Here is an 18,188-nt window from a genome sequence, read left to right on the forward strand (position 1 = left end):
TTAAAAGTTAATACAAATATAGTTGAACCTGCATTGGAGTAAGGGGATGGACTACATAATCCCCCATAGCCATGACAAGTCTACTTTTCTATGATTCAACTTTTCCCTCCTGGCTCCAAATCATTCCCCTCTATAGGAATCTGGGACTCTCATTCCCATTCAAACACTGATGTTGCACTTTTTGCAAACTAGACTGTTAGAAGCATTGTGTTTAATATCAGGATTGAGGATAAATAATAGAACCTCATTAATATACTTTTACTTGGAGACGCAGTACAGTCAGCAGCTAAACAAACTCAGACAAAGAAAATAATCATTCCAAATAATGAATTGTCATCTAGATTAAATGTAACACTTCAGAGAAGTGTACTGTGATACCTCTGTAAAATTAATGAGGTCTTAGTAAAACCAGACCTCATTAAAGTATCTACCATTAAATCTTTCCTGGAAAATTGGAGAAAAAACATCTCTTGTGTAGATTAACTGACTTGTCAGCCAGCTCCTACTGTAAAGACCACAAGGTGAAATCTGGCAGAGCCAGGAAAAGCAGGAGTTCCTGGCTTTCAGACCAAATAAATTCCACTTGACAATATTGCCTAATTAGAGCTAATATAATCAGAAAAAAAAATAGCAAAAATAAGAAAGAATACAATAAGAACAATCAGATTTGAAGTTAAATGAGAGATCCAATACTCCCAAGTGTTGCCAGGCTCAATAAATGTGATGCATAGATAAAACTAACCAGCCTTTCAATGAGTTGCACTTCAGTGACAGATTTAAAGGGTGATTTTTCTCCAGGACACAAGAACTTTGATATTTTGCCCAACACTTGAAAACTGGCATGGCTATGAGCAACTTCACACAGAGACTATGTTAGGAAAAGTGAAGAGCATTGTCTCCATAAATATGTTTTAACTTTTTGCATCATGGCATTGTAAGATGTCCATCTCTGCATATTCCAGTTCACTCACTTTTGTGAATCTCACAAAGAGACAGGTAGAGAGACAAAATTCAGAAGTAAAGAATGTTAACTAATGTTTGAGGACCATCCAAAAATGATTAAATCGACAAAAAATGAAGTGAAGCTGACAAAGCAGCACTATATTAATTCATTTGCCTGTTAGAAACTTTAAAAATACACTCAATTCCATGCATTCTTACACTTACTAGCAAGGACTAATGTATATATAGAACTATAATTGGAAAATTCTGAAACGTGAATTATGACCTCATTCCTCAGATGAAGGAGAAAAATTAAAGACACATGAATTGTGAAGCGTATTACTCCCCCTCCAAAAAAACCCCAACCAAACAAAACCCACACCTCTTTTATCTATATATTTCACAGTTTACAGTTCTCATTTTAATTGCTAATAGTTGCTATGGAGTGCTCAAATAAGCCTTCAAATAAGATTTAGTACAAGTCAGCAATGAGCAGTGAATTTATGACTATGTAGAGTCGTGAATTAGAAATGATAAATTTCTACCAGCTATTATCTTTCAGAAGATGGTTTGCCTCAGGTTTATTAACATGATCCTGAATAAATCTTTTTAGCAGCTCCTTTTGACAGAGACAGGCAAGTTACCTCTAATAACTCTGAAAACACCCACCAGTACAGAACTGGCCTACAATTTAACAAACCATACCTCTTATTCTTGTGTTTTTATGAAAATGAGGTTAGATTTTAGTTTACTTAAGCCTCACACAAAATAACAAAATCACTTTCATTAAAGAAACACTATAGGGAAGTTGTCCCAAGTTCATAAAATTCCTCTAGCAAGTAAAAGGTGTAAAACTTATCCCTGCTGATGTGCATATGTAGGTAGTTAATACCACCCCTATCACATTTCTGTGTTTATTCTTCAGAACATCTGAAATGTGAATCCCAAATATGTACCTCCTTATGGACAAACATATCCCTCCTGTATGCAGAACAAAGAATCTTTACTGACAGATATTAAAATAATTAGTAGCATCAACATTATCATCCTCAAAATCAGCAAATCATCAATATTCAAGTCTAATATTTAAATCATCTCATATTTGGAATTACTTAAAAGACACTGTATGACACTGAACATTTCTCTGAAATAACCTATATCGGAACTGGTTCTTTGGGATTTTTTCATTTGGTTGGTTTTGGTTGGAGGGATGTGTTTGGTTTTTTTTAAAGACTGCATGAAAATAACATAACCCGATCCAAGCCTCATACAGAAGATAACAAATGGATAGTTTTAAGAGGACCTACTCCTATTTAATAACATTTATTTCTCCAGTATAGAGAAGTAAAACACCAAAAAAAAAGTTTACTCAATTTGAGGAGATTTGTTTTGTAATCAAAGACCCATCAAATAAAAAGTTACAGGTATACAGCTGAAACTGTAGAAAGGCCATGTCTCACAAATACAGCATCACTCTGAAAATTACTTTCAGACACAGTTCCTTCAAAGCTTGTACAACATACACCCCAAAGTTTCTGCTTTTGGACACATGTTTATTTTCTCAAGGGCCAGTACAGTAATGAGAAAGAGACTTGTTCACTTCAGAGGTCAGCTGAGACCTACACAACAGACATTTCTTTCTGCCCTGATAAAGTCTACAAATAACACAATCAGGCATAAATATACATATTATTTTCACTTCAGTTCTGCCACACTTCAATCATCTTAAACTTCAAGTAAACAACTGAAAAGAAACCCACATTTCCAAAATTAGAAAAATAAAGCTCCAGGGACATGTTCACATTCTTCCCAAGGGAGTTATAACTGACAAAAAAATTAAGTCCTGACTGCAAATATTTTAAAAGGAAAAATAAAGTTAAGAAAAAAGACATGGCTGGGATCTGTGTTTGTTTCTAGTAGAAAAATGGGATTCCAACTGGTTTTAACCATGCAAATGCTATGTGAAATTCAGTGCAGCTTCAACATTTGCACCACGGAAAAACTGTAATAATTTACCAATTACACACAGTATAAAACAGCAGCTTAGGAAAAAAATAAAGAAGTAATTGCATTCACTATCTTTGCCTGCTACGAAAACAACATGGGAACCAATATTCTGCTTTTAATAATTGTATTTTCAGTGGAAATCCACTGTCAGTATTCAGTAACGGCTGTTGCTATCCAGAACAGAGCATCTCCTTTTTCCTGCTTTTTGATGCTCATAATAATGTAGTTTTCACAAACTGAAAATGCCTGACTAGAAATGCCTAAAAGCAACTTAGAAAGTGGCCTCAAACACTTTGTAAGATGCTGTTCAAAGTAAATAAGAAATACTTTTAAATATTTATCACTAGCACTACATCAAGAACTAAAGGACTAATAATTTTTCACCCATGGTATTTTTTATTCTGTCCCACATTCTCAGTTGTTTATTCCAACATGTTTAGTTCCACTTTCTCAGTGTGGGCTCTCGGTAGTTAGTAAGAGTCTTCCAGATGAGGAAAGGTGAAAAAAAGAATGCTTTTATGGAAGAAAGGAACAAAAGAAAAAAACAGAAAGCGGGGGGGAGAGCAGCAAGCTGTAAGGGACACTGCAATCCTGAATATAGCGTATGACTTACCAGATCCACAAAACAGACAGACAACCTTCTAGTCAAAAGACATTTGATAAAATATATGTAGAGAGATAAGGACTTTTTGCGCTAGTTACAACTTGAAGGAATATTAAAGCGATTTGATTTTCGGAAGCATTGAACACATGTACACCAAGTCAATCATTCAAAATACTTTTGGAAGCCTTAAGCCACTTTAAAAGACTTCTCAAAATCCCTTTGGGTTTTAATGCCAAAACTCCAACATAATTCAGAGTAGTCTTTTTCCCCTCAGTCACTAACCCAAACCATTAGAAGGAACACATGCATTAAGTTCAGAGCTCTGAACAAATGAATGTTCAATTTTAGCTGCTGATGCTGATGCAGAGGAGTATCCTGGCCAGTGGGGAAGTCCGGTGAAGGAATGGAAGTAAGAAAGAAAGAAGGCAGTTAAAAGTGATGTTACCAAGACATACAGAAAAAGAGGGATTTCTCCCCCCACTTCTGTAACTTATAATTTTCAGGGCTTCATTATTTTTATTGTATGTTTTTGTCATTGTTTATTGTTTTGCTGTTTGTTTTTAGCAGTCTTGTCAAAAAAGCAAAACCACTGTGTTGCCAAAACTTTTATTGCTTTCTTAGAGTAGATAATGGTTTCTCGACCCAGGTATTTCAATTCTTTATTCCCAAGTGGCATTGAAAGCAACAACTTGGCACTCTGTAACAAGTACTGACTTTTCAGAATATTTAGTTGACTAATTATGACCTGTTTATAGAAAAAAAATGGTTTTGTACTAATTTGAATGCATATTTATTCCTATAAACTCACAAAATTAATCCTGGAAAAGCCACTAATACAAGTGCTAACAGACTTGAGCAGAGCAACTCCAGTCCTCCAAACTACTCTCAGCTTATCTTTTCCCATTATCAAGGTAAATAGTAATACCAGTGAGAAAAGCAGGCTGACAGCTGGTAGGAACTTCAACACATGCTGAATAAAAAGATCATGCACGGAGGTATAAAAATGTCAGCTCTTTTTGTGTGGAACTAGTGACACATTTTGGAAAGCTGTTTGCTGCTCAGTGGCATGTGCTTATCCCCCCCAAATCATAGACGATCACATTAAGTCACATCACATTAAGTCTCTTTCCCTCACGCATTTCAGCTTACACAGCAAATCCAAGCTTATTGAAAAGGTTAACTAAATTCCATGGTCAGAAACGGCAAAAGAGTCAGGACAAGTGAGGATGAGTCAGACCTTTGTGGATCCCATGGGCGTGGAAATCCAGGCTACCACTGGATGCATTTCACTGCTGCAGGAGGAGTGATGCTGAAATTCCTGAAAGCAGCCAAAGAAATTGGCTCTCGAGTGCCATAAAATTCCAGGGGCACTGCTTAGAACCACAGTCAGTCCGAGGTATTTAGTTTAAGAATGATTAATCACAGTTGAATCAGCCTTTTGTTTCTTTTCTGACATTTCAGAACCCTTTCTAGTATTCCATCTATCTGAAGTCTGGCCATGCCTTGATACCGAAGGAGACTGTTTGAAATAATTCCATTTACTTTGGCCTGCATACAAGTCTGGATAAAGATTTCAGTCAAAACACCTCTTCACATCATAGAATGGTCTTAAAATGGTACACAGAGAAAACACAGCAAGAAGACATTAAATCTGTTACGCACTTCAAAGTATGCTGATAGTTATTTACAATAGTTATTTATGATAGTTATTTAGCGGAGGGGCTTCAAGGAAAGCAGATCATTGACCAAAACAAGTAACAATATGTGCTTCAACTGCAGTATTTGCATGCAAATACTGACACTGAAAAAAACTCAGAAAACCCAGAACTAAGGAAACTCACGTAGAAAACATCCCCAACAAATCCCTTCCAACACAAGAACTTAAAGGAGAACTTGACTTAAGGTCAACAGCGGTCTGAATGGCAAATGCACGGCAGCAAGTACACTTGCTATTTACACCAGAAGCACAAACCCAAAATCTAGTTAGTGTCACCCACCACAAGACTCAAAATCAGTATCAAAGAACTGTAATGGAAAGAACAGAAAGGATCTCAAAGAGTTCAGTAGTGACTGGAAAATGTGAACTTAGTAACATAGAGCCATGAAGTAAAATTTTTTACTTGGAAAGATGCAGGATAAGCCAGAGTATCAGTACAGGAAAAAAATCCAAGATCCCCTCAAGCATCTCTCCGATATGGCTGTTCACTAAAGGTGGTTCTTTTATTTCTGTAACTCTATAAATATGTTTGTAAACAAACGTCTTTAACTGAAAAGCATTAAACAAGTACAGATACATTGCTTAAACACATGAGAAGCAAGCTTGAGACCAACATAATCCTAAAGTTAAATACTTTCTTAGACTTAAAATTTTATCACAGACTCCAAAATGCATTAGGAAAAAGACTTTGCATCTTATGAGTCCTGGAAAATTTTCCAGAAGACTGTTTTCCAACATAAGAACTACCACATCTAACAGAGCCTGAAAAGTTTTACCACAAGGTCATGAATTTCTTCAGAGAACCATTCTAATCTTGTATTACCCTAACCTACCCAGAAAAAATGGAACAAAGCCATTGCTTAAGGTTTTTCATAGGATTTTTCCATATTAACATAGTTAATAGGACTACAGAAATCCTTTTGTCTCAATTTAATGTAGTTTTTATTTTACCAGTTCATAAATATTAACCCATACATGGGAACAAATCTAAGAGAAGCTGGGAACTAAAAAATAGCATAATATTGCAATATATTCCCTTCCCCCATCTTAAGTAATTTCACCAGTACTCCACTGTTTTAAAATCCCATTGCAATCAAATGCAAGCTGTTTGGGAACAAAAGGAAAGGGAAGGGAACAGTGAGTCAAAATGGAGCTTTATTTTTAAAAACTTCTGTAATTACGTCTGATCCATGTGGTAGATGATACTCTTTAACCATTTATCTTCCTGTCTGATAATCCAACTCTGTTACGGAGCCACAGGAATCCTGAGTTGGGGACCCTCTTCCAGGACACTCATGCCTCCAACCTTCCACTGGACTACATACTATTTATGCCCACAATTGTATCATTCATGGAAACAGAATCCTTCAGATGAAAAGGTCACACACTGACCCCCAATAACGTATATTCTGCCAGTTCAGCCCCTGACCTGCTCAGTGGGGGCTAAAAATATTCAGCAGCTGCACAGCACAGTTGCACTGTGGGCAACTGGTGTGACGTTCTGGCCATATCTGCCATATGACAGCTCAAAGAAACTTTCCAGGATAAAGATACAGATAGCATTTTAAGAACTGCATAAAAAAACAGAACAAGCATACTAGCAGCCATATTAAAAAATAAATACTTCAACAAAGTATTCTATCAATGCCTTGGACCTCCTTAGAGCATACAACATAACCAAGATGATGTGATGCAGAGGGGAGAAGCTGTTACTATATACCACCCAGTTACTGGTATTTATGATCACCTATTACCAGTGCTTTAAAAAATTATGTTTGATGATTACTTTACATCCACAAAAAAGTTAGAATCCAGAAAAGAAGTCTACAATTTGCATTCCAAGAAAGTACCCAGGCAGAACAAGGCTTCAATTCTTGCTGTTGGACACCCATACCTTCAACTTAGGAGTCATGTATTTAAAACCAAAATGTCCAGCTATATCCTCATGTCCACAACAATAATGCACCAGTCTTGGATTGTAATACGAGTACCACAGTTCATTGCACAGATCCCCAATTACTCCAACCACATCTTGTACAGAAGACTGAGTTTTACTCCATGCAAAGTGGAACACTGTCAAACTCCTTAAATCAACATCATAAAGTCACTGTTCCTTATGCATCCCAATTCATCAGCTATCCCTCTTCACCTCTTCAGTCAGCAGGAAGAGAGACATCTGTTTGGTACAAACCAGAAGTCAAGCTCAGGCATCTTTGCTACAAGTATTCTAGCACTGTGTTTCCATCAAAAATCAAATGCAAATGCCAGCTTAGGCATTTCCACTGATCACAATCTGTGACCAGAAGACGGAAAATTTTCAAAGACTTCCAAGATCCTGTGACTTCACTGTAAGTAAGTACAGCATGCATGTGTTCTTCGTAAGACAGCTTATATAAAGTGATACTGTGCCTAGCCTCCATTTCTAAACATCCTAGGACAAATAATTTGCAAAGAAAATTACAAGTAGAGGATAAAAAACAGTGGTTAGCTTTTCAGCTCCTTCCTTTTCTTTCCTTCATTTAATTTGCTTACCTGACATCAGTTTAACCAGTTATCTACAGCCTGTCATTCTTCCACACTAGTATCATTAAGGGAAGGGAGCCTCTAACATCTCTATTAAACTGTAATAAAGCAAAGTCTTCAACATGTAATGCCTCTAAGTTAACCAAGCATTACTGAAATTACTTAACCCGCAAAGTCAGTACTTACCACCCTACTTTACCACTACCAATAACTTCACAACAGTAGTAGCATTACCCTGTCACATTTCAGAGCTTAGTTTTAAAAGTAGTTTGCAGTGTACTATTTCAGTGAGGGTAAAGTGGAACTACAGAATTAATGTCAACCTGATTTTCAATTGCGCTACATTTGGCCAATTCCAAAACAAATATACACAGGAAAAGAAATATAAAATAAAATAAAAACCCTTGCAATTCATTTATTAAATTATTACTCTCCTAACACAGAACATTACTTACCTGCTATTGTGTGTGTTCTAAATATATGTGTATAGGCTTTCTTCTTTTCCCCATCCCCTGCCCTGGCAATTCTCATACTGGGCCACACTTAATTACCTAAGCACATTGACATGTATAGGTTTCTGGAAGACTAGAATGTATATTCTAACAAATCACAGTCATATCAGATAGTCATTAAGTATAAGCAAGGGAAGAAAAGGAGCTTCTGTGGAAAAAAACATAAAATTATAATACTCCCTTTACAATTTATTAAATTTCCATTATTTGAGAATGAAAACTAGAAGCATTGTGAGAATTTTATATTCTTGATGAAATCATTTTCAAATAACAGCACAGGACCAACAGAAGAGGTATCACATTACAATTAATAATACAAATGTATAGTGGCTAATGAGGTTAGCTCCCAGTTTTACAGCATTTAATCTTCATATTTTAATAGTTTGCTGGCTACTTTAATACATTAACTCATGTATGAGCTTTGTTTAATCCATGCATACAAAGTTCACGTTTTTACTAAAACTTACTACAAGCGGCTGAACCCAAAGTTTCTTAGCAATGCTATCGTTCAGAATTGGGACACTTTTTGCCCTTATAGTCATATTTGTTTCTTTTCTGCTACCTGGCTCAAAATTGCTGCTAACCTAGCTTCTCGCTTGTTTCATGGGCAGAGCAAGTCCCTTATCTCTAACAAAAAAAACAAAAAGGAAAAACCCAAGTACAGCCAAGACCACGAAGGCATGTTATCACTGCCTATAGTCACTAAGCAACAGTTCCACAAATATGCAAACCTAAAAAAGGGAGAATTTTAGTCTATTGGAAGATACACTGTAAACATGAGATAGCCAGGTAACCAAATGACAAACTATTATCTGACAGCTTTGAAAACCTCTCCATGTGAAGTGCTTTTAAGCCAACTTGTAATAAATACCACATGCAGCTAAATTTAAAAAAAAAAAAAATCCTAGGCTAAGTTAAATAGTAACCAATGTTCAAATTTAACCATATAAAGTCTACATTAAAATCCAAAATGACAATTACAAAATATTATATTACTATGAATGCTGTCAAATGCTTTGAATAATAGTACACTAAGGAAATAAGTAAAAACACACTTTACCTTGTATCTCATTTTGGGGCATGAATGAATGTAGAAACCCATATAATAAAAACAGAGATCAGAAGCTTTTTCATGAAGTTGCCTAGTAAAAGCAATTTCCCTGTGAAAGGAAAGAAAAGACTAATTACTTTTGAATACAATTCTTACATTCATTTTACCTCTTCATATTGAAATATTTTACAGCTACCTGGCTCTTGACCTATTTAAAGGACTAGGCTTCTATCAAATAAAAAAATGAAGATAATAAACTCAAAACTAATACTTAAAGAAACCCGAAGATAATAAACTGAAAATGAATGCTTAAAACCCAAGCAAACAAATCACCAAAATGCAAAACACCATGTCAGGCTTAAAAATACTTTCATTTTTGTGTTTTGTCCTTCCAATGGACTAACTTGAAACTCAAATAAAAGTGACTAAGAGCCTCTATTTAACAGGTTTCTTGTTAATATTCATGTACATTGGAATTCTGCAGAAATCTGGCCCAGCTATTGTACACAGACTGGCAAACGTGGATCAGGAAACAGGGTATTTTTAAAAAATAAGCCTCAAAGATAAGCCTCTTGTTTGTTCTATTATTTGTGTTCTAGCAGTTTACATGTAAAAACATCCATCTTTATGCAACAAAAGATATTTTTCACCCATCTCATGTTTGATTGTATCATTTTCTCATTTATTCTGAAAGAGAAGTGTCAATATATTCCAAAATAAGTTTGCTTTTTATTATACTAGCACAAGGGAAGTAGTATTATTACAAAGATTCAGCCAGTATTTCCACTATAATGCTCATTTTTACAGCATTTGTAACTTTGCAGTTCACTTTTGTAACAAATTTGATAAAACATGTATGCTGGTTCTTACTTTCAATGTCGAAGGGATGAGAGGATTATGAGCACATGCACATAGGAAGCATGTACAAATAATGGGGTTTTTTATCACTTAATATTAAGTTAGTAATAAGGATGTTTAAATGTACTGAAAACCTAACATTTCCTAACATTTCAGTTGCATGTAGTTTGCTGAGACCATCACGAGTTCATTATAACTCTGTATCTATACATACATCCATTCAAAAGGAGGAGAATGTCTAGAAATAAGTTACTCCATATCTGAAAATCCAGGTAAGTAAAACAGATTCCAGAAGTGAGATTTATGTACTACCAAAAATGTACAAACATGCACTTCATATACATAATCTTTAAGACATGGCATGAAATTAAACAACCTTGCCCTTTCATGCAGATTATCCTGGACCTAATTAAACAAATGACTTTCTGCAATTCAAAAAGCTGGAACACTACAGGGAAAAACATTATCTTTGCATTTCAAAATCTCTTAAACACTCTTTCCAATTGGACTACACTATCTGATCTAATAAAACAAAATTACTCAAACTGAACAGAAAGTGAAGTAAATAGACCATGATGTAACGACATAAAAATTGGGCTGCAGCAGCAAGTCTTACTATAGGCAACAAAGCTTCGTGCAAGTGAATTAGTGCACATGATACTAAAGCTAGCTTGCTTAGAACTACTGCCACTGTCTTTGCATGTACTACAGTCTCCAGTGATATGCCTTAGGTAAGGACCCTTAACTCAAGTTCTTGCTCTATCTTCCATTTATCTATTCAGCCAACCCCACTCCAGGCAAAGTTTTATTGTGGGGATGCTAAAACTTCCTTCTCTTTCTGCTTTTCAGGAGTGTATGCTGTGATCCAAGGTAAGAGAATCCTCCAACTCCATCATTTTACACCAGGAGCAGCCATGAGGTGTCACTGTATGGCATAACAAACATCTACCTGCATTCTTTCTGCCTAAATCTTTCCTATGGAAAAGGGACTACAGACTTGCAATTGTTTTTTGTAAAGCTTTCAGTTATGGTATGTATCTAAAGAGTTATAATGGCTGTTTGCACTTGGCCAGAGTAGCCAACTAGTGAGGAAGACATATATTCATTTCATAATACAAAATTCAGACTTAGTATTTCAGTGCTAATTCCAATTCCAAAAGAAGTTCAAGTATTCATCCTCCTACTAAATAAAGGTTATGAATACTATGGTTGTCTACTATTCATGATTTTAGGTGGTAGGGGGAAGGTTTAACTTTTTCCTGCAAATAAGAATCACTCAATATTTCTTCATGATTTTTTTTCCTTTGGTAAGACTGATATTTCACAAGTAGCAGCTTCCCCCCTCATTCTTTACTTACATGCCTACATATTTCAAGTGATCTTCAAATCCCATCCTTTCTACGACTCAGCATCAAAAATTCTCAAAGTATCATGAAGTGGAAGTGACAGCACTGCAATGCAGTTTAACCTCCTCAGAGTAAAATTGGCAACAGCTTTGAAGCTATCAGATTCCTTTGCAACATCCTAAATCCTCCCTAACTCTCAAGGTTTTTTTCCCACTTTTGAAAGAAGGACAAGGCTGGCTCCCTCTAAGACTGTTGGGAACTCATTTTTATTGCCTTAAATGCTGCAGAATTTATAAGCTGCTTTTTCACTAGTTGAGCCATGCACGCATGTTGTGCCGACAAAGTTTTAAATTTATTATGTAGAAAATTTAAAATCAGTTCAAGAATTCATGAGCATGGATTATGTCAGTCCATCATTACATAAAGTAATGTGATATATACAAATACTAAAAAACAACTCTTAGGAGGACTTGGTATTTTATGTTATTGCTCACCTTACATGAAAAATAATCAGTCTAATTTCAAGTATCTAGCATATGTAATAAAATATTTCTAAAAATCTAGACCACTAATAGACAGAAAAAAGATCAATTCTAAATCACAGGAGTTCCAACATGTTTTCTACATTTGTTAATTCTGATTAGTTTTATAAAATCGCCAGTGCCACTGAACGCCTCAGAAAAATGACAGTTCAGACTCTTTTAGATAGAGACCACTGGAGATGCTACAGCAACAGCTGCATTAATGCTCATGACGACTTTGAAGTTAGCCCTGATTTGCTCTGGAACTGGACCAGATGACCGCCAGAGGTCCCTTCTGACCTAAATACTTCCATGATTCTACAGTTTCTCCATCATAAAGAACCATTCTAGAACAAAGTGGGGAAAGCCAACAGGAAGGCAATGTTACCAGCTCTTATTAAAGGTGACATACTCGGAGAAATTGCACTTTAGGACTTAACTGATCTAAGAGCTTACCAGAGAGTGGGAGGAAGTCCTGCTCTCTCACTCCCTGGACATTCTCAGCTGCACATTGTGGCTCTGTCACAACTCTTGGACTAGCTCTGGTGTTAACAGGTTCTCCACTGAGCCAACTAAGCTCACTAACCAGGTTGCTAAAGCAAACAGTCTTCTGCTCAGTAAATTAAACCGGCTAAATATATGGTTTCTAGAAGCCCAGCATATAGCAGAGATGGAGACGAGTTATTGCAGCACTTCATTTCAGCAGCAATAAACCATTAGACTGATGTCAGAAACTTAACAGTGAACTTTGTGGGAAAAACCCTTTGACATATCCATTTGAACAACTCATGTAAAGATTATGCAGAAATCACAAAATTCACCACTACAGAGAGAAGAATACACCCAAAAGGAGAATTAAAAAAGAAACAAAGAAAAAAAAAAGATTCTTAGGAAAACAAAAGATCCTAAAAATAGTGTTTGTGCTTTACATATTTCAAAAGTCATGTCATATTTACCCATCCTGGTGGGTAATACTAAACGATTAGCTAAGAAGCTCCACCTATAGAGAAGAGGCCTCTCAACAGGATGCCTTGGAGAAAGAAGAAAGATGAATCTCACGATTTAGCACTTCTTTCACATCTGAAGGTGTGTAGTGCAAATCTCAACAGGTAAAGACTTTTTCTAGAACATCTCACACCCAGGGAAACTTGAAAATAGACATGTCTGGCATGAGGTTCAAACCCAGTTGCTTCATGAGAACCTCCCTGGGAATACCGCATCTGTGACCAGCTTACTTCATGTAACAGAGAAGCAAAAAAGCTAAGAAAAAAACTGAGATGCACAAATATTTCCACTCATTTAGGGTTTTTTTTCCTTATAATTACAATGCAACCATAAAATTGCTTATGGAGGAAAAACAGTAACTTGCAATTTAGCATGCAAGTCGTATTCACAGTGAAAAGCATTACTCACTATTCCTACTGTTTTGCAAGACTAGGTTCATAGTTAATTTAAGGCTATAAAATTCATGGGATCACTCTCTCCATCAGGCTTGCTAAAGACAAAGATAATGAGATTAACATACCTGAAAAATATACTTAGTTCTAGTACAGCAGGAGACTACTAATTCAGAAGACAACGGCTTTTAGGTACTCTATTATTTATGATCTCAATGTGCATAAAACTATAAAAGTGATTAATTTCATTTGGTGACTGGGCTAAGAAATAGGCCAAAGGAAAAATTACCTCTATTCAAACAAAGAAGGGGCTTTACCTGCTGAAACCAAGCAATACTAAATTATTTTCAGGGGCAATAAAAACTAGGCATTTAGTTTCTGAGTGGTTTTTAATCTTTAAAACTATTTAGCTAACTAGAAAGATACATCCCTATTCAAGGATGACAACTAAAAATTTATTTGGAATGCAACCAACTGCAGAGAATTAAAAAAAAAAAAACCAACACAAATACTTTGCTAGAGATAGTGTTACCAGTATCTGTTTAGACTGGAAATAAAAGCTCAAGTTTAGGAACAAGTATCAATTCTTACTATTACGTCTAACCAGATAACACAAATGTCCTCTTACCGTAATGCAGAGTAGACTCCCAAAGATAAGAAAGAATAGTCTGGATCATAGTACAGATAGACAGAGGACACGCAGTAGGGCAGGATATCGATTACACCAACAGCAATTATCTTCCCATCCAGCCAATACTGCTGGTGGAAAGAACCATAGCCACATTCTGGTCCATTTGGTGCATTCTCTGCCTAAGCAAAAACAAAAGAGGGATGTAATTGTCTGACAGGTAGACTTTCAGTATAAAAACATTTTAGAAAGAATTTTAACAAAAAAGTAAATACTGTGAGAAATTACTCCTGCTATCTGTGTTTAGAAAATGAAAAAAATGAATTTGAGAACCAGGGAAAACAATGTTAGTTCACTGTATCATTTGTGATTTTGCTCTACTCATGATCAGTAAACTCTACATATCACGCATCCCAAACATGAATCTGCAGATAGCCTCTGCCATCTAGTATTTATAGTACTGACATGATAAAACAACATGATTCATCGAGTTATTAATGTATTGTTACATGCAAACAAATTCTGCAGATACTCTTTTAATTTGACCTACTTTTCAACAAGAGATGAAGCCCGAAGACAGAGAGGTGAAACACAGACATTTCGCTATACTGGTGCTTCCCAAAGCTGGCTGTGAATGCCTAGTTCCTCCAACACTTTCTGTCACAGCAAGGACCCTACTGCTTCTCTCCCCGATGCCCCCAAGCACTGGAAGCACTATGGCCACCAAAATTCAGTTTCTCAGAGTGGCCATTAAAGTTGCTTGAGAAGACCATTTATTAAAGGACTGAATAGCTTACTCTTCATGTGCAGTTTATTGTTTATGACCAACGAAACACCTTTTATCTAAGAACCTGAAAATCTGTGTTGCAACAAAATCTGTGGAACATCTTTGTCAGCCCACATCAGAGTATCTTCTGCAAGAAACACTAAGGACCTCGCTATTGTTGTGCGCTGGAGTTTTGGACGTGCAGTGAAATATGTCTCCGGACAGCATGAAGTACCTAGAGCCAGAAACTGATGCTTCAAATAAAGAAGAAAATGATCTCCTAATTTAAACTGTATTACACAACCAACCTTGGCATGCCATTTTCTCCCATGTCAAGTTTACTTTAATCCTGAATTCCACTCTGCTCAACTTAATTATCCATCTAGTCGTGTTTTTCACTGCATTGCCAGATCTTCAGAAAGCTGCTTCTCACTCAATAAATCTGACAATATTGCCTACTATTACCAACTGGTTTGCATTACAACAACAGAAGGTGGGTTTAATCAAGTATTTTGATACAGTAGCGCAGACTGAAGAGATGATGGGCAGTAGAAGTTACTCTAATTGGTACCACATGTGTCAAAAGAAATCAATCACGTGAACAAAAACCATTTCAACTGACTTACCCAACCAATAAGGCCCAAAATAAAAGTTGTATAATAAAATGTTTGCATTTTTATATAGTTATATAGCATAAAAGTAGATATGGAGCTACAGATACTGTAAAAGTGAAACGATCAAACATTTGAGAGCTCAATCTGCAGTATACAAGGATATTAGACTCGGATACTAGCATACTAAATTGGGTTTCTTCTCATTCAGGTAAAGCCTACTTATTCAGCAGTTATGGTTTCATACAATATCATCAACTTTTCAGCAGAGCCAAATGAAATCACATGGTCAGTAGTAAAACTTTTAAGCTGGGACACAGTCAAGTAAGAGAGTTTCTCTAAGGATTTCTCAGCACAGGTTAAGTTCTCTTCTCAGCTACCAGGGTGCAGCCAGTGACAGAAAAAATGAAACATCTCCTGCAAGCCAAGGGGAAATGTGATTGGTAATATAACACAGACCTGCTTAAATAAGTTTCCATTAAAACAGATTTTCTTTCTTTGTCAAAAACTCATCATATAGGATTTCATTAATGTTAAAAAAGATAGTCTAAGCCAGCATGGAAAAGATTTTCACTGAAAGCCAAGTCCTCTGCAGTTAAATGAATGCTGTGTCTGTGTGTGACCCCAAACCTCTGAACAGCATTGCATGGGTTCGGTCACTGGACCTCTGCAAACTGAAGTATTAGCATCAGTTAAGAACTTCTAGTAAAGTATAAACTACAGTTATTTCACTAATGCAATTACAATGAAATGTCATGAACGTAAAAGAGGCTATGTTCTGCAACAAACATAATAAGCACAGCACTGATTTCAGGCAAAACGTTCAGGGATCTCCATTACATTAAGCAAATAACTTTTTTTAAAAGAGTAACATTTTCCTCCTCCTTCAGAGGTTTTGATACAATGTAATCCTTTGTAATGCTTGCAAGTATGTTTTCTCCAATTTCTCAATGAATACTTGGCTCCTTTAACTTGGTTTCTCATGCACCATCCAGGCAGTTTGACATGAAACAGGTCTAGAATATGAAACATTTTCCTGAAGCAGGTTATACCATTTCACACTACTGACATGTCCACCTGGGACTGTGTTTGCCAAAGGTGATGTAAAATATACCAGTGACATCAGGTGAGCAAGCCCAACTGGAAAAGGCTTACCTTATCTACCCGAAATTACACCTTAGCCCTGGAATCAATCCAGAGGGATCAATTTATTTAAAATTAACAATTTATACTCAAAATTCAATACGATGAATTGTTATAATCTGATGATATTGAAACAATCAAAACAATAAGAACTTAATCCAGGAAAAATATTAAAACAAGTAATTTTCTCTCCAGTGTTTAGACTACAATACAGACAGATATACAATATATTCCATTACATGTGAATTCTGCCTGTCTTCATATTCTGCTAGCTAATGATTCCATGAACACAATTGATTGCTCATATTTTATAACGCATTATTAAAATTTAAATATTTAATAGCAACTGGTATTACATATTGCTCCAATTAGAACACCTCAATGTAGTAACTGCTTCTAATTGAACTTCAATGATGGGGAAAGTGCTCAATTTTCTTCAAAGCACGTTGGTCTTTCTCTTTACTTTTAAGAGATGTTTTACTACTTTATTACTATTATGGAAATTGCACTTGTTAACCCACATGCCAGATCAGTGTGCAACTGCAGAAGGCACTGCATACTTGCTTACCAAAAGTGGGTCCTGACCATACTAACTGCATGATTATTTTTCTCTGGAAGGTTTCATGAAATTTCCTATTTTGAACTTTTCCATTTTACCCTCCGCTGTGCATGGAGGGAGGAGGAAGATATGAAATCCATGCTATCCCTTACACAAAGAAAAAAAAAAAAAAAAGCCAGGAAACCCCTGACTTCTACAGTCCAGTGGAAATTATTTGCCGAATAAGTGAAGTGATTAATTCCAGCAGTTCCTTTCCCAAAGGCGCACACATACACAACCTACCATATGGTAGATTTCTATCTCTTGGTTAGCAACATATTTCCTTTTCAGTACTACTTTCTCCTTTCATTAGGGATTAGTGGAGATGCTGTGAAAGCAGCCTACAACTATAGGCTCTGTCAGCAGAGAGGTAGCACTGCATGTTTTCATTTAAAAAAGCACCCTCACCGAAAAAAGGGCCAACAGCATCCTGGGCTGCACCAGGCAGAGCACTGCCAGCAGGGCGAGGGAGGTGAGCTTTTCTCTGCTCAGCACTCGTGAGGCTGCATCGGCAGTGCTGGGTGTAGGGCTGGGCTTCCCAGTACGAGAAAAATACAGACTTACTGTGGCAAGTCCAGAAGGGCCATAAAGATTATTAAGGGGCTTAAGCATCTGCTGTATAAGATGAGCTTGAGAAAGCTGGGACTCTTCAGCCTCCAGAACAGATGACATGGGGAGGTTTTATCAATATGTAGAAAAATCTGATAGGAGGGAATGAAGATAAGGGAGCCAGATTCTTCTCAGTAGTTACCACTAACAGGACAAGAGGCAATGCATGCAAATTAAAAGACATGAAATTCAATCTGATCAGAAGGAAACAGGTTTTAACTAAGGTGGTCAAACAGCATCACAGGCCGGCCAGAGAGCCTGTGGAGTCTCCATCCTCAGAGATATTCAAAACCCATGGGCCTGGACAACCTGCTCTAGCCGACACTGCTCGAGCAGGGAGGCTGGACTAGGTGAT

General features: G+C 36.4%; 1 protein-coding gene across 5 annotated transcripts in view; it reads right to left on the reverse strand.

Moving 5' to 3' along the window:
• The window catches only part of ATE1 (arginyltransferase 1), an 84,494-nt gene that overhangs the window by 39,960 nt on the left and 26,346 nt on the right, over window positions 1–18,188 (reverse strand). For all 5 annotated transcript variants that reach the window (XM_069797133.1, XM_069797130.1, XM_069797131.1 and 2 more), the window contains 2 exons: window positions 14,107–14,288; window positions 9,366–9,465 (listed from right to left, as the gene is read on the reverse strand). In XM_069797133.1, the coding sequence (XP_069653234.1) occupies window positions 9,366–9,465; window positions 14,107–14,288 (282 nt within the window). The remainder of the gene's footprint in view (window positions 1–9,365; window positions 9,466–14,106; window positions 14,289–18,188) is intronic.

Source organism: Haliaeetus albicilla, chromosome 11 (assembly GCF_947461875.1).
Source record: "Haliaeetus albicilla chromosome 11, bHalAlb1.1, whole genome shotgun sequence".
Taxonomy (NCBI): domain Eukaryota; kingdom Metazoa; phylum Chordata; class Aves; order Accipitriformes; family Accipitridae; genus Haliaeetus; species Haliaeetus albicilla.